Source organism: Homarus americanus, unplaced genomic scaffold (assembly GCF_018991925.1).
Source record: "Homarus americanus isolate GMGI-L3 unplaced genomic scaffold, GMGI_Hamer_2.0 scaffold74, whole genome shotgun sequence".
NCBI lineage: Eukaryota > Metazoa > Arthropoda > Malacostraca > Decapoda > Nephropidae > Homarus > Homarus americanus.
The window spans coordinates 3,696,011-3,717,485 of record NW_024716951.1 but is presented as its reverse complement, the minus strand read 5'-3'; the positions used below and the strand labels follow the sequence as shown (position 1 = coordinate 3,717,485).

Below are 21,475 nucleotides of genomic sequence, written 5' to 3'. Positions count from 1 at the left end.
GATTTTATCCAATTTAAAACTTTCCCCTCGATACCATGAGCCTTAATTTTTCTGAGAAGCCTCTGATGCGGTACTCTGTCAAATGCTTTGCTAAAGTCACGTCGCCCCCATTCTCTTAAGCTCCTCTATGTGTGTGTTGGTGTGGGGATTAGTGGATGACATCATTATGACCTGATCATGTTTAATAAGGTCACCCTGTATATTTAAGCCTATCTCTGTCCATGTGATCCAGTTGCCTCTGAAGCTGTCTAGAATAAAGACGAAAGCTAAGGTGCTCTGTTGTTTCCCTTTCCCGTGTGATTTTATCAAGATATATATATATATATATATATATATATATATATATATATATATATATATATATATATATATATATATATATATATATATATATATATATATATATATATATAGTATATATATATTTATGCCAATTTATACTACATATTGTTGTAACCTCAGTAAAACAAGAGAATATGGGCTATTGAAAGTAAGTCATATGTTAATATCTACCGCGTGAATTATACCCGACCAGACGTTATAAAAAAAAATAACCGCGGGTGGAAATGAGAGCGAATCCCAGCCTGAAGTCTCAATGAAAATGCCATTGATTACCGCCTCGGCTTCTCATCTCCAGGGAAGACGCGACCGTCATCACGTACGTACGAACTCATAGTTGCATCACACTAATTCCACTTTCCTTGCTTAGCTTTATATAAAATTATTTATTTAGTGGTTAATGTTTACGTATTTTATATGTAAATAAAGATCCAGTTTTTTTGGACTGTGCGAAACATAAGTAAATTTTACTAAGGATTTTGGAAAATTTGCATTATCCCGGCACAGTATATCATAGTCTTGTGCTTGTATTCTTAAGTATTTTTCGTATGTAATTTTGCTCTCAACATTTTACTTTATCAGGATATGCCTTAGAGCTGAACGAAAACCGAGTGAACTCATGAGGGGAGACATGTGATCCATTGGATACTAATACATAAAGGTGTAAAAAAAATGGAAAGCATCGCCCTTCAGGCAGGCTACAACTGATGGTACATCTCAGATATATGCAAAAAGAACTTTCTATTTTCTTCAATTTGCATTATTGACACACTGAAAAAATATCTTGTAGGTGTTAGAAATAACTCAGAACATTTTGAAGAAAAGAAAAAGAATACCGACACTTTTTCCATGTTACACAACACACCTAATATGTTTATGGCACGAAAAATGCCTGCAGTTAGTTGTTTACGGATAAACTTTTTCATTTTCTTTTCAGTATTTCACAATAATTTTATTATGTAAGTAACTAAATAGCCTACTTTCTAATTTTGAGATTTCTTACTCGAACGTCACCAGTTTCCCTTTGCTTTCACTGTAAAAGCTCATAACAAAAGCACCAATAAGAACTATCCACCTATGTTATGTACAGAAATCCGCGAGTTGTGATTGGTCATGCTGACACCAGAGCGCAGTGAACGAAGGTACGATTTAAACATCCCATACGCTTGTCCTTTGTTGGCGTCAGATAGTAAACATTACCTTCTTCTTTCCTATAATTCACCAAAATTGTTATGGCACTGGAAGATTAAACTTAAGGTAAGTCTTGTGGCGTTATCTTCGCCGTAGTGGAGTGGAAGAGTGACTCAAGACGAACTTACATCTGAATGAAATACTCAAGTGAAATCTTGGGAATCGGAAACATTGGCAGGGTTAAAAATTTCGCGCATTGCATGCTGCTGGCTCTGAGAATATTTTTATTATTGAATTATTTATCATTTGTCATTTCACAGTCGAATTAAACTTAACGGACTAATCCATCGGTTCAAGTGAATAGCTTGGCATGAAACCCCCAGGAAAGATAGTTTTTGTGTTAATTAAAAAACTGAATCCAAAATGGTGAAGTTGGTGACGGTGGGGACCTGGGAGTCCCCTGGCCAGCCCGGGGTTTAACATACCTCCTGGGTAGTAGGAACCTTAGGTCACCCTAGCCACACCATTACCGTGTACCCTGGGCCTCACTACCCCTACCAAGTGCCACCACGACACCGTTTATAAAGGATTAGTGAAGGGAAATCACGTAAACATGGGGTTTTGGGAGGACTACGGCCGAGTGTTGGACCCAATGGCTTGTTCCTTTGACCCTGAGAGTGGTATTATTGATTGTTTAGGAGAGGAGTACATTAGCTGTGTGGCCCAGCTGGTGGCATGAGCACATGAAGCCACCACTTATGAGCATCACAAGCCTGCCTTTGCCTCTCTGGTGTGGGTGTCACATGCTGCTGAGGCAAGGTGTGCTGGCCTGTTTTTAGTGACCAAGGTGGCTTTGGAAAGGTAAACTGCACACACACAGCTTACTTACAATTGTATCATTTATTCTTAATGATCATTGACATTTAAAAGTTTTCTTTGTCCATGCTGTTGTTGGTGGTGAGTCATGTGTCTTGGGAGTTATCACTGTTGGTGGCAACTGGTATATAACGCTTTTTAATTTTTTTTATTTTGGTTATTCTTTAACAATCTTAAAGCTGTTACTTTGCTTCAGTGTGTTAAAAGTCTTGACAATTCAACTTATTTTGCTTAATTTAGCAGTTAATCGGTCTTCTTTTAGTGCAGTAGAAGTTATACACTATGAAATCTATATTTGACCTAAGTTAAAATCGTTTTGCAGATGATGTGGTCATATTAGTAATTTGCTATGTGTCATGATGTACAGCATTTTGAGACTTCTCTTTGCAAGTTATTCCCTACTCTTTTACATTTACTGTAGGCATATTAAGGTGTCTCATTGGTTACAGACGGAAATGTACAGGTTTAGTGCCACATAAGTAATAGAATTAGAACATTGACTTACTCACAAGTTATATTTTTATATTTTTGTTTATAAATCTGAGTAATTGTAGGAATTTTTTAATAATTTTTTTTAACCTTATCTATTGCATTGTTGTTCGAGTTGTGCACTAAATTAGTTATGTCTGAAAATATTTACAATTGTCACACACATGTGATATTGAGGAGAGGCTGGGCACAATTGAATGACTTGGTGGGAATTATGGGCTAGATGGTACTCGCTGCTGATTGACTGAATTTTAAGATGCTACTTGACTTGAACTGACTAGATACCTCCTGACAACTATGGGAACAGTAACTCTTTTTTTATAATGTAAATACTCATCACTTTTTCTCAATATCCCTTTCCACAATCTTTCATATATATCTTCATACAAATTACTTTTCCTTGGGTGTTCTACAGAGTTAATATTTTTATTCTGTGGGGTGTGGCTTAAATCATACCCTTTCTCTCTCATAACCATTACCTTTTGCCTAATGCCTGTACACCAAGTTTAGTTTTAAGAATGAACCACTGAGCAATATATTATACAGTATACTGTACACTCAAGTTGAGATGTGGTCAGTGGGTTCCAGAACTGTCTACTAAAATCAGAAGTACACCAAGTGATGTATCCTTTTTTCCATATTTGTCAATGTGCTGTAATGGAACATATGTAATGAGGAAGGAATATTCGAGTAGCGGAGAAATAAGTTGTTAAAAGTTTTGATTTTAAACTAGTCATTAGGTGGCAGTCCTAAAACTTGTACATTAGGCTTACCGTACTTGCCCAACAAAGGTTAGATATGGTAATTTTTTGGGATTCTGATTATTCTATTATAACATAATCACTTATTATGTGGCATGTTTGGGAGAATTGATGGAGATGAAGAAGAGCACTACCTTTGTGTATGCTTCTTTAACCCCTTTGTTTCTTGCCAGCTTACTAACTGGTTTTGCGGTCAATCTTTTCACAAGTAATGGTCATATATGTGCTCTTAAATGAACCTGTGTGTGTGTCAAGCCTCTGGGCTTAAATGAGTTCACACTTTGAGTTGCCTCGTGCCACTGACTGTGTCACACTGCTGGTAGAGTGTCCCAGTCATGGGGACTTGGGGAGTCATTTTCTGGCCGAGTGCCAGCAGGAGGATGGCTCCTTCTCCATCTCAGAGGTGCTCACTGAGAAAAGTCCAGTACCTGATGGTGGACTTTTAAAATTATAATTGTAATAGAGGTACTTTATATTATTTTAGTTTTGATATTTAAACTTAATAGGATTGTATTTGATTTTTATCATAGATATAAATTACGAGTTTCATTTTTGGCATCAAATGGCCACAGGCTGTGACACCAGATCGATCAATCAATCAATCAATCAATCAATCAATCAATCAATCAATCAATCAATCAATCAATCAATCAATCAATCAACCAACCAACCAACCAACCAACCAGCCAACCATATACAGTATGTATTGTATAAATTACAATTTCTTCTTCACTTCATCAACAAAATTTTGAAGTAAAAGATAAAATTCTACTATACATACTGTACTGTAGTGGGATATCAGAGTGACGGCACACTTTAAAAACCCAAATTTGAGTGGGGGAACAAATGCCCCATGGAGGATGGGGCACCCTCTTTCCCCACCATTAGAAGGATGCCAGCAAATTATGGCACCAAGCCATTTCTTACAACTGACTTGAATCATTTAAACCTATTCTGATAATCCTAGGATAGGTTTAGGGTAAAACTAATGCAATAAACTTCCTTAATCCACAATTTTTTCATCTTAGCCAGTTAGGTTCGTATTTTCAGTCATCATGTCTGATGGTGTGCCCTGCCATCGGACACCATACGCTTGTGTGGGGTGAGGTCATTGAAGAACGTGTTTCGGGCAATACGATGGGTCGGTATCGTGATGTACCGGGCAGGGCAACCAATATTTCCTAATCGGCTGGATGGCCCACTGTTACCACAACCCAGGCGTTGAGTACTTCAATAATATTTCCCCCAAACACAAAAAATTTAAACCCCCAAAAAAAAAACCCACACATCATATGACCAAACAAACATAAAATTGTTTAGAGGACATCTATGGGATACAGTACATAAATTATTATTCTCTAGTGTTTGTGAAGTTTGTTTTGAAGGTTATATTTCACCGGGTGTTGGCCACACTGGGATGGCCAACAGTTGGCGTAGAGCAAGTTAGCTAACACAATAGCACGGCACAGTGTTGTTTACACATGGATTCACGCCCATGGTCAACTGGGAATATTACAGTTGTAAATAACTGACAATCTTTGAACATAGAGTACAGTACAGTATATGAAAACAAAGTTTTCTTTCACCAACAAACTCAATTTATGTCCGTTTTGAATACAGTCAGTCCTCGACTTACGATGGGGTTAGGGACCGACGACCAGGTCGTAAGTCGAAAATGTGAAAATAATACATAGAAAATCTAAAATGGGTGTCTCTTTTTCTTCTCAACACCACAAAACTCTCACTTTTACGCTTGCCAGCCATTTTAAAGGGAATTACAAACGAAAATTTTGTCAGTACACAGCGCGATCACTAACTTCGGGACTCGAAAATACGTAATTTGAAAAATATTTTATACGACTGCGACGGTCGTATGTCCGGGTGGTCGTAAGTCGAGTAGGTCGTAAGTCGAGTAGGTCGTAAGTCGAGGAGTAGCTGTATGCTGTATTCTATCTTAATATATAAAAATTTGGAGGGTGAAAAGGTTTTTATATTCATTGGGACTGTCATCTGGCAGGCACCCACTCCCTATGAAATGTTCAAATGATCCCGATAGCAAACCCAATGCACCGGGCCTGTGGCGTCTCTGGAAGACCTCACACCCAGTGCTGTTCCCGATCCATCGGGTGGTGTAACGACTGAGAAAATGACCCTGAGACAGAGGAATTGACTACTGTATACAGTTCAGTACCTGGGCATGTTAGTGTTGTCAGTTAAATTCTTTTGTAACTGGTGTGTGGCATCTAGCTTTCCATACATGAATCTTAAATTGACTCTTTCCCCTTAAATGTTAATTTCTCTGACATTTCCATTGATTTTTTATGATTCCCTGACCTGAAAAATAAAATAAAAGAAGAATATTAATTTTCTTATGGTTTGTGACCTATGAGACACCTTTTACAGGTGGGTCATACCGAGTAAGTAACCACGAACAAGAATTTAGTGTAATGAGCATAGTATTTTGAAGGTATTGAAATTTAATGAACAAGTTTATATTTGATTTAACAAGCCAGGTCAACTGACTGGCCCAACCAGCTGCTATGCAGGCTCAACCTCCATTATCAATGCCACTGCAAATTAATGCAACTGTAATGTGTTTCATTGCAGTTTTTGTTATAGTTGAGAGCTTAATACAGGTGTATAAAAATGGATACACACCGTCTTTCAAATTTCCTGGAGATCGTGTGAATGTTTGTATTACAACATTAACATTATCCTCACTTGTGGAAGACCTGGCGCATCAATAAATGAGGACATTGTTGCTGTTGTAATATAAGTATTCACACAATTTTCATACAGGGGGTTTGGCTCAGGCCCATCACTTGACTCGGCATAACATTGAGATACTGTAGTATATGGTTTCTTCATCACCAGATTTTACACATTGAACCTGTACTTACTGTACACACAGCTTTTTACAATCCAAAGTTATTGACTTAAAGCTCATTAAAGTACAACATGCCCTGACAATTCGTGGACCTCTATTATTCGCGGATGACACCCTGGATGTACCTAAAAATGTCTAAGGGTAGCTTTAAAGTTGCTGACATTTTCGAGGCTGGGACAGGGAGCCATTCGTTCTAGAGACAGTAATTTCTTTTGCCTGTATTGTATATGTGTCTGTCTGTAAACACATACAAATAAATAATAATGGGAAAATCCTCTCACAAATAATCAACAACAAAGCATGGAGTTGACTTGAGGGTAGACTCTCACATTTTTAACACATTTTGTTTTCTTGTTTCTGATTATTTATTTGTGAGAGGATTTTCCCATTATTATTTATTTGCATGTGTTTTGTGTGTGTCTACACACACATACATATATACAATACAAGTAAAATTAATAATTGTCCCAAGGGCAAACACATAAAGGGAATATTCACTTCTTTGCACATTAGTAAAAATGTACCCCCCTCCCTGGTCAGCAAATGTTATTCGCGAATCTTAAGGGCATGCAGTATTTTTATCCTTCCATCCAAGATACATAGAATTATTTGTTTTCATATACAGTAGTATATACAATAAACCCTTCTTATTCGCGGGGGTTACGTTCCAAGAAATGGCATGATTAGGCAAAACCGCGAATAGCAACTTATACTACCTTAGTGCACTACTCTATACCTATATCAAACAACCGACCAGCTGCAGCAGCACTCATCCCCTCCTTTAACTTGCCTAATAATTCAATTTTCTTTGTCAGGATCATCACCAACTTCTGCCTTTTACATTTCACTCCACTAGCATCACTAGCACTGACACTTCATAAGAATGGAGGAAACTGCAGCGGGCCTATTGGCCCATACTGGGTAGTCCCATCTACACCCAACCCCTATCGCTCATATATCCATCCAACCTATGTTAGAAGCTATCCAGCGTATTCGAGTTAATGGTGATATTTGGTAACTTGTTCCAGTCGTCCACTACTCTATTTCCAAACCAATGTTTACCTATTTCGCGCCTAAATCTAAATTTGTCTAATTTAAGACCATTGTTACGAGTTCACTCCTGGTTGGATAGTTTGAGTACCTTTGTAATGTCCCCTTTGTTTAGCCCTGACTTCCATTTATACACTTCTATCATATCGCCCCTCACTCTACGTCTCTCGAGGGAGTGCAAATTAAGATGCATTAGCCTGTCTCTGTACTCAAGGTTCCTATTGCCAGGGATTAGTCTTGTCATTCTCCTCTGAATTCTTTCCTAGGATTCCATATCCATTCTGTAAAACGGTGATCAGAATTGCACTGCTTAATCCAAGTTAAGTCTCACAAGCGCAAGATGTAGTTTTAGGATAACCTCGCTAGTCTTGTAACTAACACTCCTTTGTATGAACCCAAGCACTTTATTAGCCTTGTTTCGAGCAAATGCACATTGTTTACTTGGCTTAAGATTCCTACTTATCATTACTCCTAAATTTTTCTCGTAGTCGGATTTCTCAGTAACATCGTTGTTCATCTGGTATATGGTTTCCCTGTTTACATCTCCTATACTGAGTACTTTACATTTGTCCACATTGAATTTCATCTGCCATTTTTCAGACCATTCAAAAAATTTGTTTAGATCTTGCTGCAGTTTTGCGGAGTCCTCGTCAGATTTAATAACACGTCCTATTTTAGTGTCATCAGCAAATTTTCTTATGTTGCTGTCTATGCCGATATCTGTCATTTATGTATATAATATATAATAATGGTCCAAGTACTGAGCCTTGCGTCACTCCACTAGTGACGTTACTCCAATGGTATTTAGTGCCGTTTATGCTCACTCGCTGTTCTCTGTCCTCTAACCACGCTCTAATCCATTTTAGAATATCTCCCTTAATGCCATGAGCTCCACTTTCCTTATTAGTCTTTCGTGGGGGGCTCTGTCAAAGGCTTTGCTAAAGTCACGATATACCACATCATAATTGTGCCCCTTGTCCACTGATTCGAAAACAGATGAAAAGAATGTTAATAGATTAGTTAGACATGAATGCCTGCTTGTGAAGCCATGTTGAGAATCATTGATCAACTTGTGCTTCTCCAGATGATTTAGAATAGAGTTTCAAATGATTGCTTCCAGTAATTTGCCTACAATTGATGTTAGACTGATTGGACGGTAGTTAGAGGATAGTGATCTATCTCCCTTCTTGAAAATCGGTATTACATTCGCTATCCTCCAGGATTCTGGTACTACACCTGTTTTTAAGGACATGTTAAACAACTTTGCTAAGGGCATACTAAGCAATCCTTACATTCCTTTAATACTCTGGCAAATATCTCATTGGGACCTGATGACTCATTCGGCTTTAGTTTGTCTATTTGCTTACTTACATCGTTAGTAGTTACTACTATTTCGCTTAATTTATTTTCTTCACTATCTGTATAAAGTCGGTGCCTCGGGTATCGTGTTTAAATTTTCGGATGCAATCAACGTGAATTTGAGTAATGGTATGTACAAACTGGACAATTTTGTAATTAAGAGGATTTGTAAACCAGGTGAGAAGGCTGGGTCAACTTACACTCTGACCTGATTACCGACTGTTGCAGTGCTTTTTAAAGATTAGTAGGGTCATTACCTAATACCTGACCATTGTGGACCTGATCTCACCCTCCTCTGTATATATACACCTTGTTTTGTACTTCTCCTTAGTCTGTACTCACCCCTGAAGATGTGAATTATACGAAAGCGCTTGGGAACTTCGTGTTTTCTTCTTTCCTTGTGGTTATCAGCATATATATATATATATATATATATATATATATATATATATATATATATATATATATATATATATATATATATATATATATATATATATATATATATATATATATATATATATATATACATACATACATACATACATACATACATACATACATACATACATACATACATACATACATACATACATACATACATACATACATACATACATACATACATACATACATATATTTATTTATTTATTTACCATCCCTCTGACTTTTTTTTTAGATAATCTGTTCATTGTTTGTAATTTTTATGGTCCCTTATTAAAGCCTTGAGGTATTGTTATGTACTGAATTGTCAATTGATCATAAACCTCCATGCTAATATCTGATATCATTTCAGGCATGCATTGAAGAACAGGATGAAGCCAGGTGGGCTGTGCTCCCCTTCTAATGGGAGCAACATGCCTTCTGGAGAAGCAGTTGGTGCTGTTTCTTCCCACAAGCCACCTGATAGCTGTGGTCAGTTCTCTAAGGCCTCCAATACTTCCAGGGAGGGCCATGCCTGCCTCACTCCAGACTTGTTTGAAGAACACAGCCAGGTTGTGCATCCAAGACGTAGCCACATCAATGGTCTCCTCTCACGTGCAGGATTATCCAATGGGGTGTATGCATCTCCATACATCCCAAACAAGGGTGTTGATTTGCCACGCCATGTGTTGTCACCTCCACAAAGTGAGGATGGTGATGATGAAGGACCAACACCATGCACAACTTCTTATGGCACATTTGCAAGAAATTCTGGCAGTGCTGCAGGTGCTGCAGCTTCTAACACCTCTTCTCATCCCGCCAGCCCTACCCACTCACTGCCTAATGTCTGTGGTAAAAGTTTCAAGCAGTTGACTATCGTTACATCTACTCAAGAGGAGAAACCTACCACTTCACCTGATTGCAAGACCTCTGTTGGAACATCAAGTTTATGCTCTTTAGGGAACTCAATGGTTAGTCCAAGGGCAGCTCTTGGTGGGTTTGGTATTGCACCTTTTTCTACAAAGGGTGCACCCCTTACCTCCCCTCGAAGTTCTAAAAGTCCAAAAGGCAGGAGAAGAATTTCCCTTGAGGAAATGGTGACAAAACTGCACACTGAGGCCAACCGAAGTGGAGCTAAGGTAGTGCAAAGCTTTTCCACACAGAATATTTTGAACTATGGAAGAACACCAGAGAAATCTGTGGAATGCTTGCATAAAGATATTTCTAGTTTATCAACTGAAAATAACTCTGGAATGAAGTTTTCTGCCCAGAGTGGACAAAGCCTCCCTTATATATGTGATAATAATAACACTGCCATAATTTTAAATGCTCATCCGAGTAAGGATTCTTCCATTAAGGACAAAAATGTTAAAAGTGATTCAGGAAATATTTGCTGTGGTGAAGATTCCTCTTCAGCATTGTGTGATAGAACTCCTGAAACTGTTGTGAATCAATCACTGGAAGAAACTGATAAAAGCCAAAGTGCTTTACCTGAGAATGTGTCAGAAATACTTTCAAATGTCAGTAAAGCCAATGATAGTGTTGACAATATCCTTGAATCATGTGTTGTAAAGTGTTCAAGTGTAGAAGATGTTAGTGTTAATGTCATTTCATCCTTGACTGGTAACTTACTGAAAAGTGATAAAGAAACTAGATTAAAGGAATTTGGTCAAGATGTAGTTAGAACAGAAAGGAGTGTAGGCAGCTTAGATGTTAGTGCTGGAACATCTAAGGATGCTCAGATTGAAAGTGTGCTCAACCAACAGTGTAATCAAGGGTCTTGCATTGCAAAGGTCTCGCATAGTAAAAGTGAGCAGCAGCTCACCCTGGACTCAGGAAATGTTCATTGTGATGTGACCTCAAGAAACTTGGAACATGTCAAGGAAAGACATGCAGACAGTTCAGTGCAAGTTGCAGCTAAAGTGACAGTTGATGACAGTGTTATAGATTTAACAGCAGAGCCTGAAAGTGTTAGAAGTAATAGTGTTGAACTCCTTGAGAGTGCATGCGTTGAATCTAGAGACAGTGAGAGTGATATTGAAGTATTGTATGAGAAAGGAATAAGTGCTGAAAAGTGTGAGAGATCCACAGAGAGAGATGCAAGAACATCTAGTGGCAGTGATCAGCCACTAAAGGAGCTTGTGACACCAGTGGAAAGTACAAGTGATAAAAGTGCACGAAAATCTTGTAAAAGTGCTCAAGAAATAAATTTACCCAAAAGAGATAATGAACCAAGTGTTTCAACATCTCTTGTGAACACAGACTGTGAAAGTGTGCAATATTTGGAACCAATTTCAGATGATGAAAACTCCCTGCTCTGTGCTCCCTCCCTATCTTCAGGCCTTTCCTCAGTCTCAGGTTTTCAGAGCAACTCCAATACTCCCATGTTCTCAGATACTCCTTCAGATGGATCACAAAGAACATTGATGGTCAGGATTTCTGATGCAGTGGCTGCAATATTATCAGATGTATCTGATGAGAGCCTCCCAGCTTCCCCATTGGCAAGTAATTCAAATTCTGTGGATGGTTTCCAGTCTGTTTTACCAAGTGAGAATTTAAGTGAGAAAATTGATAATATTTGTGAGAAATTAGACAAAGAGTGTGTGAAAGGCAGCAATGTGCATTCTATAGAAAACTCCAAAAAATTGAAGAGTGATTTGAGTTCAAAAAATTTGAGAGAGGTTTCTAATAGGGATCTTGATAAAGAAAGAACTGCTTCACAGGTTGGTACTTTAGATAAGAGTAAATACCTGAAGGATGTCAAAGGTGATGTAGTTCAACATCCATTATGTTTTGAAACTAGGAAGGGTGTTTCTTGTGAAAGTATCTTGCTAACAAAAAGTATATGTGAATTGCCTTCTAGTGTTATACCAAATGAACCAATCATTGAGAAACAAGGTTCTGAGAGTTGTCCCCAAGAGACGAACCTTTCAGAATTAACTGGGCTTAATTCAGAACCCATCCATCTTGCAAGCATGTTGGCCGCATCAGATAGTTACAAAGAATTTGGAAGTTCTAGCTCAGTTTCTGGATTACTAAGTGCTGTTGGCCCCACTGGCCAATCTTCATCTCACTCAACTTCATCACCAGATACACTCGTAGTCTCTAGCTCACCCACACAGGTACCTCTGGAGGATTTAGGCACTGTTACTTGTTGTAGTATGTCAAATACTGGTAGTAATTTATGCCAAAACCCTATCTCAGGATCTCAAACCATTTCTAGTCAAACCCAAAACTGCAATACAACACAGAGTGAGGAGGAGGAGGAGGAGGAGGAGGATGATGCAGCTGGCCTGCTTCTCAAATTGTCCAGTGCAATCACACTGGATAGTCCATGCAGTAGTGGACAGTCATTGGAACCAGTTGCTGATGGTAGCCATGAAATTAACTCTACCACCCATTTTGAAATCCATCCAATTTGGGACTCAGCATTAGGAGAGAATAGTTCATCAGTAAAATCTGCCTTACAACTTGGCTGTGTGCCACCTCTGTCGTCACAGGAAAGCAGCCAGCTGTCATTAGTGCCTGATTTGGAATCTGATAGAGATTTTTTTGTCTCAAAGAAGAGTGACAATATTTATTTGCCTGATCATACTGTGACAAAACCATGGTTAAGAATGGTTGATTCATTTGATGATATCAGGAAAGATGTAGGTAACTTTTCACAAGCAAAATCAGATAAATTACAGCACACAAATGAAACTTCTCACTGTGCTGTGGCTGAATGTCATGCATTTTTAGAATCTGTAGCTGAAAAGAATCCTTTTCCCTGTAAAGAACCCTCTACAGAGGTACCTCAATCACTTGAGTTGTTAGTAAAGGAAACTACTCAAGTTCTTTCAGCACAAGATGATGGCTTTCCAGTTGTTGCTTTTCCTGAAAAGTCTTCCCAAGAGTGCCCAGTACCATCATCAGAACACCCTACTATTCACAGCTCAGTGACAGTGAAAAACAATTGTTGTGTGGAGGAGCAGGCTGAGGATGACTCAAATTTAGAATTGGGTTCACTGATAAAGGCTGTTTTTTTACCTGAAAATGACAATGTATCAGCATCTGAGAGGGTAGTTACCAAAGATCAGGTTAGAACTAAACCTGTTAACATAGAAAATTTTGCAATGACTTTGTGTAAGCTAAATGAGGAAGCAAGATCTTCTGTACCTTCCAGAGAAAATGTGTGTAATGAATCCACTAATGATAATCATTCTTCTTTATTAGAACTTGCCAAAGAAAAATACTCTTCATCTGAAGAATTATGTAGTGATGAAGTGAGTCTGTCACAAGACTCCACTCCCCAAATTTCTGAATCACTATCAGAACTAACTAAGAAGAGTAAACCTGTAGCAGCTGCCATTGAAGAGAGTTGTCCTATAACACTTCTAAACCTGAAAGACAGCACCCCACCCAAAGAAATCCCTACAACTGATACTGATTTTTCTGCTGAGTCCACCTTAGAGGAGGCAGATTTTTCAAAAGTGCCTATCACAGATGTGAAAAGTTCCTTATCTATATCAAGTACTACAGAGAATTCAGCTGTTTCTCCTAACCTTTTTTCCACAGTTGTGCCCTTAGCAAAGCAGGATTCCATAGACCATTCTAGTTATCAGAGTTCTTCTAAAGTAGAATGGAACACCAGTGCGCCCCATTCTCAAATTTTCACTACCTCGGACAAAGTCTCTCCTCATATTGAGTCTACCTCTCCAGATGTCCTCAGCTCATTCAGGAATGTTTCGGAATACAGACGTCCAAAAAATAATTGTCATCCCTCAGGTGGAGCAAGTGAAGACTTCGCTCAGTCTTTGTGTGAAGGTACCTCCTTGGGCACAGAGGCAATCATTCAAGACACATTACAGGAGAATGACTGTCATAATGTGGATGAAACTGATTATGGCCTTCCCAGTATTGCCAAGGCAGCCCTTGAGGTCATCCGTCCACCATTTGAGACTGTTAATAATAGCTACCAACCTGCTGAGGTCGTTAGAGAGACCAGCCATCTAATTTCTGCATACACTTTTTCAGAAGAACAGGCATCTCTTGCTGCTACAATCGAGGACTGTCTGTTACCAGCTCAGGATAATGTTGAAGCCAGTCAGTTACAGGTTGCTGGTACTGAAGGTAGCTACCCACAAGCTGGGGTTGTAGTAGGTAGCCATTCACCAGTTGTTGCTTCTGAAATAAGTCGACAAACAACTGTTGACATTAGGGTTAATCAACCTCCAGTTACAGTTACTATGGCCAGCAGCTATCTACCAACTGAGGTTACTGAAGTTAATCATCATTTATCTGATGTTTGTGCAGATTTGCATCCATTGACTACAGTTACTGATATGATCTACTCACCAGCTAAACATACTGAGGTTAGCCAAGCACAAGCTACCACTACTGAAGTTAACCTCCCACCAGTTGATACTGAAGTTGGTGAGTCACCTGCTACTTCACTTGAAATTAGTTACCAACATTCTTCTGCCAGTGACGTCAGCCACACTACTGATACCACAAGTGAGGCCAGCTGCCCAAGTAGAGTTGGTAATGAAATCAGCTACCTACCCTCTCTGTTTTGTGAGACCACAGACACACACACTGCAGCTACACAAGTAGACCTCCCCAAAAGTTCTCTTGAAGTTAGCAGCCAACAGGTTACCACTGAAACATTCAATAGCCCATACAGTAATGCTGCTGATACTGAAGTCTGCCACCCACCAGCTGACACCACTGAAGTCTGTCACCCACCAGCTGACACTAATGAAGTCTGCCACCCACCATCTGAGACCACTGAAGACTGCCACCCACCATCTGAGACCACTGAAGACTGCCACCCACCATCTGAGCCCACTGAAGTCTGCCACCCACCAGCTGAGACCACTGAAGACTGCCACCATCTGAGCCCACTCTGGCCCACTGAAGACTGCCACCGAGCCCACTGAAGACCACTGAGACCACTGAAGACTGCCACCCACCATCTGAGCCCACTGAAGACTGCCACCCACCAGCTGAGACCACTGAAGTCTGCCATGCACCAGCTGAGACCACTGAAGTCTGCCACCCACCAACTGAGACCACTGAAGTCTGCCACCCACCAGCTGAGGCCGCTGAAGTCTGCCACCCACCAACTGAGACCACTGAAGTCTGCCACCCACCAGCTGAGACCACTGAAGTCTGCCACCCACCAGCTGAGACCACTGAAGTCTGCCACCCACCAACTGAGACCACTGAAGTCTGCCACCCACCAACTGAGACCACTGAAGTCTGCCACCCACCAGCTGAGGCCGCTGAATTCTGCCACCCACCAACTGAGACCACTGAAGTCTGCCACCCACCAGCTGAGACCACTGAAGTCTGCCACCCACCAACTGAGACCACTGAAGTCTGCCATGCACCAGCTGAGACCACTGAAGTCTGCCACCCACCAGCTGAGACCACTGAAGTCTGCCATGCACCAGCTGAGACCACTGAAGTCTGCCACCCACCAGCTGAAACCACTGAAATCTGCCACCCACCAACTGAGACCACTGAAGTCTGCCACCCACCAGCTGAGACCACTGAAGTCTGTCACCCACCAGCTGAAACCACTGAAGTCTGCCACCCACCAGCTGAGACCACTGAAGTCTGCCATGCACCAGCTGAGACCACTGAAGTCTGCCACCCATCAGCTGAAACCACTGAAGTCTGTCACCCACCAGCTGGGGTCACTGAAGTCAGCCACCCATCAGCAGAGGTCACTGAAGTCAGCCACCCATCAGCAGAGGTCACTGAAGTCAGCCACCCATCAACAGAGGTCACTGAAATTTGCCATCCATCAGCAAAGGTCACTGAAGTCAGCCACCCATCAGCAGGTACTACTGATTTCAGCCATACATCAGCTGAAGCTATTGAAGTCAGCCATACAATTGAGGCTACTGAAGTCAGCCATACAGCAGCTGAGGCTTCTAAAGTCAGCCAGCCATCAGCTGAAACTATTGAAATCAGGCATCTATCAGCTGAGGTCACTGAAATCAGTCATCTATCAGCCGAGGCTACTCAAGTCAGCCATCTATCAGCTGAGGCTACTCAAGTCAGCCAGCCATCAGCTGAAGCTACTGAAGTCAGATATCTATCAGCTGAGGCTACTGAAGTCAGCCAGCCATCAGCTGAAGCTATTGAAGTCAGCCAGCCATCAGCTGAAACTATTGAAGTCAACCAGCCATCAACTGAAGCTATTGAAGTCAGCCAGCCATCAGCTGAAGCTACTGAATTCAGGCATCCATCGGCTGAGGCTACTGAAGTCAACCATCCATTAGCTGAACCTACTGATGTCAGCCACTCATCAATTGAGAACACTGATGTCAGTCACCCATCAGTTGAGAACACTGATGTCAGTCACCCATCAGTTGAGAACACTGATGTCAGTCACCCATCAGTTGAGAACACTAATGTCAGTCACCCATCAGTTGAGAACACTGATGTCAGTCACCCATCAGTTGAGAACACTGATGTCAGTCACCCATCAGTTGAGAACACTGTTGTCGGTCACCCATCAACTGAGATCTCTGAAGTTAGTCACCTGTCTGCCAAAACCACTGAAGTCAGCCACCTAACACATTGTACCACTTCTGAATGCAGCCTTCCTCATTTTAATATTGCATATAAGGCCTTACACCAGGCAGTGGATGAGAGTACCGAGGTGATTCCTCCTGTACCTGATGTCACACAAGCTCTCACCCATCCAGTGGTTGATGTCACAGTTGGAGGCAGTATTTGCCACCCACAACACCCAGCCCAGGATGTAGACCACAGCTGGCCACCACTAGACACACCTGAAGAAAGACTGCAACAATCTGAAATCAGGGAAACAAGTGTAGTCAGTCATCCACCAGACAGGGCTGTTTCTGAAGTTGACCGTGTACAGGCTGAATCCATGCCAGGAGATGGTATTGAAATTCACCATCCAGTTGCTGAAGTAAAACGTCAAAATGCTTTCCCTGCTGAAATTAAACTAGCTGCAGAAGCTTCTCCTGAAATCAAACAACCAGTAGCTGAAGTCACTACTGAAGTCAGTCATCTGATAACTGAAGGCTTTCCAGATGACAGATGCCCAATAGCTGAAGACAGTTATCCAGTAGCTGAAATTACTACTGAAGTCGTGCATACAACTGGTGAAGCCACTGCTGAATTAAGTCATCCTTTACCTGAAATCTCAACTGGAGTCAGCTGCACATCATCTGAAACCCTTCCTGAAGTCACTCAAAAGGTTAAAGCTAACACTGAAGTTATTCATCCAGCAATTGAAGCCATTTCTGAATTCAGCTATCCAATGGTTGAAGCCAGTTCTGAAGTCAGCTATCCATCAGTTGAAGGCAGCTATCCAATGGTTGAAGCCAGTCCTGAAGTCAGCCATCCAGTGGTTAAAGCCAGTTCTGAAGTCAGCCATTCAGTGGTTGAAGCCAGTTCCAAAGGTAGCCATCCAGTAGTTGAAACCAGTTCAGAAGTCAGACACCAAACAGTTGAAGCCAGTCCTGAAATTGGCTATCCAACAGTTGAAGACAGTGAAACCACCAACCAAACATCTGAAACAAGTACTTCTGTTAGTGACTCAACAGGTGAAGACAAAACAGAAGTCAACCACTCATCTGTGTCAGCTAATCCTGAAGTCAGACACCTCCCCATTGAAGGCACTGTTGAAGGAATTCAAACACTAGGTGAAACAACAAGTGACACCATCCTTATGCTTGATAACACCATGGCAGAAGGAAGTCTCCTGCATGCTGAAACCTATGGAGAAATCAGCCGGCAACTCCTTGAAACCACTTTGGAAACCAGCCACCCACCTATTAATGTCATTGAGCAGGACAGTCAAAAACTCCCTCAAATTACCACTGAAGCGGGTCACCAGCCTGTTGGAGCCACTGCATCTTCACTTAACTGTCTTGATGGTGTAGAGGCAATTTCCTTGACAGACCTATCCACCAATGTTAATGTCCAGCCAGAAATTAGTCAGAGCCAGGTGGGGCTGACAGCTGTTGATGAAACAACAGAAAAACTTGTACAGCCACTTTATGTGGAGGAGCAACATTTGGATGAAAATGTACATAGTGATCCTAGTGGGGCTGTCGGCAATCCTGTTTCTGCTGCAGAAAGTGACTCAAAACTGTGGAGTATAATAGAAAGTGGAGCTACCAAATATGACAACATGGAAAATAAGGAAGTACCTCCTAGATTAAAGTCCTCTGACTCTGAAATGAATGATCACACAACCCAAGGCACTTCACATGTAGAGGAGACTCATGACATTGCAGGTGACAAAGAAAGTAATGTGTTATTGCAATTAGCACCAGTGAAAGAAGAGGTGCAACATTCATTTGAAGACACAGTGAACTTTTCACAAATGGATGATATTAGTTCTGGAGTGTCATCTTGTGTTGATGACATATTGCCAGTCCTAACAGATGTTGGTATTGGAGGACGAACAGACGTGGCGGACCATGTTTCACCTTCCAGTATTGCTCCTGTTGGAGAAGAACAAGTTTTAACTGATACACCAGATGATAAGATTACAGTAGGAGATTGTAACCCTCAGCAGTTGGTGGTTTTAGAGACAAAATGCCCATTATGCAATGAGACGCTGCATGAATCATTAGAGAAACACCTCTCCAAATATCATATATGCAACACATTTGTGCCAGCAAAGGCAACTGGGGAATATCAGTTCCATATGCTAAAAAGAGTGAAAGATGTTAATGAACTAACTGAACCATTGAGTACAGATTCTTTGGAAGATAATTCATACGTGTGTCGGTCGTGCCCTTTTGCATCTCAGGACATCAATGCTGTGAGATTTCATTTAAATACTCATGAAGATGTGTATCAAGTAAGACCGGGTTATGAATCGTGTGAATGTAATGAAAAAAAATATTCATATCCTTTCCACAAATGGAAAACATTAATACATAATAGCAGTTATCATTGTTTTAAATGCAATTATTACTTTGCATGTGAGAAAGGATTTTCCAATCACTTACAAGCTATGCACTTTATACAAAATTGTTGTAGTATATGTAAAGAGGAAGTGCCATGTGAAAGCATGATTCCTCATTTTGGTTATCACAAAACTGAGGAGAAAACTTCTTCAGCTGGAGAAGCTTTAGACCTGCAAAATCCTTCCATTGTGACACGATCTTCAGGAGGGAATTTTGGCATATCTTGGAATATATATGACAATTGCATTAACTTTTTGGATGGTAAAAATTTTCACTTGAATACTGCTTCTACAGTGTGTGACACAAACCTTGACCGTAGCTACCTGAAACTTCCTCTAAAAAATGTAATGGAAGAAGCAGTAGTACCTGATGAGGCAAAAATTGATCCTGGAAAGGATATTGTCAAATATATGAGGGGGAAAAAGAATATAAAGCCATGTTTTGATGATGATAATGATGAAATTATAAAGAACTTTAGTTTTTTCATACAAATGGAACTTCAAAAGAAAATGAATAAGAAAGGACGCAAAGGGAACAGTAGCAATCCTCGAGCTAAACGAGAAGACAATCTGTTTGATGTCTTGGGCATTTCTTCATTAAGATCAAAAGGAGTGCAAAAGAAAGAAGCTGTGAATCCTTCTAGCAAGCAAAATTCTTTGAAAAAATTAAAAGGAAAATCAGACGACGAGACTAAAAAAGAAAAGGAACCTGAAGACCCAGAGGTTCCCCAACAGTTGACCCGCACGAGGTCTGGTATGCAGTCAGGTAGATGGGACCAGGAGGAGAGAATTGGAGAAGAAAAACCTGTGCCAGTTGAACCAAGTGTTGTAGTAGATGGAGAGTGGTCCAAGGCTCACACATACATCTGCTGTTCTTGTGGTGCTGGTTATTTGGATCTAGCTGATATTATGGACCATAAGTGGGAAATGCACCCAGCAGTGTGGTGTGCACATACGATGATACAGGGACAAGGTGTTGTACCAGTTAGCTTCTGTAAGCAGTATCGGCCTCCTACTAATCAGCCCCACCACTTACCATTACCTTGTTTTTCCAAGGACCAAACTGTATCCAGCACAATAAATTCTGATACAAATGTCTCTGAGACAGCAGAGGTGAAGGATCAAAAGACCTGTAGTACTTGTAAAATGCAGTTCCAGGACACCAGTGTCTTTCATGCCCATTTAGTTGAATGTGGTGGCCTCACTCTGTTGTCAACCTCTAAGAAGAAGAGCAAAAAGGGCTTCAGGTAAGATCAAATGCTTTTACCCGGTAGTCACTTTTTTTGGAAGCTAACTTATTCTCAAAATGAAACTATTTATAAAGCATCTCCAATTTCTGTTGGCTAGATCAGATTATCTGTGTGAAACCTCCCCATTTGTGTATCCATGTAAGGGGTACTCTTTATTGTCATCTAGAATCATAATATTTTTTCTGGTGTTTTCTCCTCATGACTCCTTTATCTGAATCTCACTATATTGTACTGTACAGTATTCTGATATCACTCATTTTCCTTGCATGTTTTTCCGTCATATTTTGTCTTTGCAGTATTTTTGCATTCTCTGTTTCCTTAATAATGTCCTTCCCCAACCAATATCTCCTTTGTGTTTGAACACTCATCATTTATTTTATTACTGTACTCCAAAATTCATATATGTACATTGTACAGTGCTCATACTGGGTCTGTAGTTAGGTACCCTAATAGTTACTTGTACTATATATACTTTTCTGCTAACCTGGGGTTGTCAGTGCTACTAAATGCTAGGATATTTAACCTTCTCATTGTCTGATGACAAAACTTTTATCATCCAATGAGCTGTATGCTATGTTATGGTTATTTTTAACTCATATTTTATGGTAGATATATGCAATTTTCTTCAAATTTTTATTACCAAGTTACATGTACAGACCATTCTACCTACAGAATGTGCAAAAAAAAAAATAATTACTATCAGGTTAAAAACATAGGGGGAATGAACATTTCTTTGTGTGCTAGAGTTAGTACGCTGAGCCCCTTGCTTAGCAGAGTATGGGATCTTAGCCATTCTAAGCTGTCTCCCATGTGTAGTGAAACGGATGACAAATATTTTGTCATCCAGCAATGAGCATGGTAATCAGCAGGTGAAAATAAACTAAGGATGTCTGACCGTCAGGTGATCTGTTTAATATAATTTGGTAACTATTACTGCAGTGGAGTACTGTTCTGTACAGAT

The 21,475-nt window shown here is 40.3% G+C and overlaps 1 protein-coding gene across 2 annotated transcripts in view; it reads left to right on the top strand.

Moving 5' to 3' along the window:
• Positions 1 to 1,481: 1,481 nt before the first annotated feature.
• LOC121858646 overlaps positions 1,482 to 21,475 on the top strand; it is a 34,974-nt gene continuing 14,980 nt past the window's right edge. Inside the window, exons 1-3 of one of the 2 annotated variants that reach the window (XM_042355184.1) lie at positions 1,482 to 1,596; positions 9,689 to 15,149; positions 15,287 to 20,511. In XM_042355184.1, the coding sequence (XP_042211118.1) occupies positions 9,708 to 15,149; positions 15,287 to 20,511 (10,667 nt within the window). In that variant the 5' untranslated portion in view covers positions 1,482 to 1,596; positions 9,689 to 9,707. Of the gene's footprint in view, positions 1,597 to 1,907; positions 2,332 to 9,688; positions 15,150 to 15,286; positions 20,512 to 21,475 lie in introns of those variants that run through there. The other variant, XM_042355183.1, reaches the window with a different exon arrangement.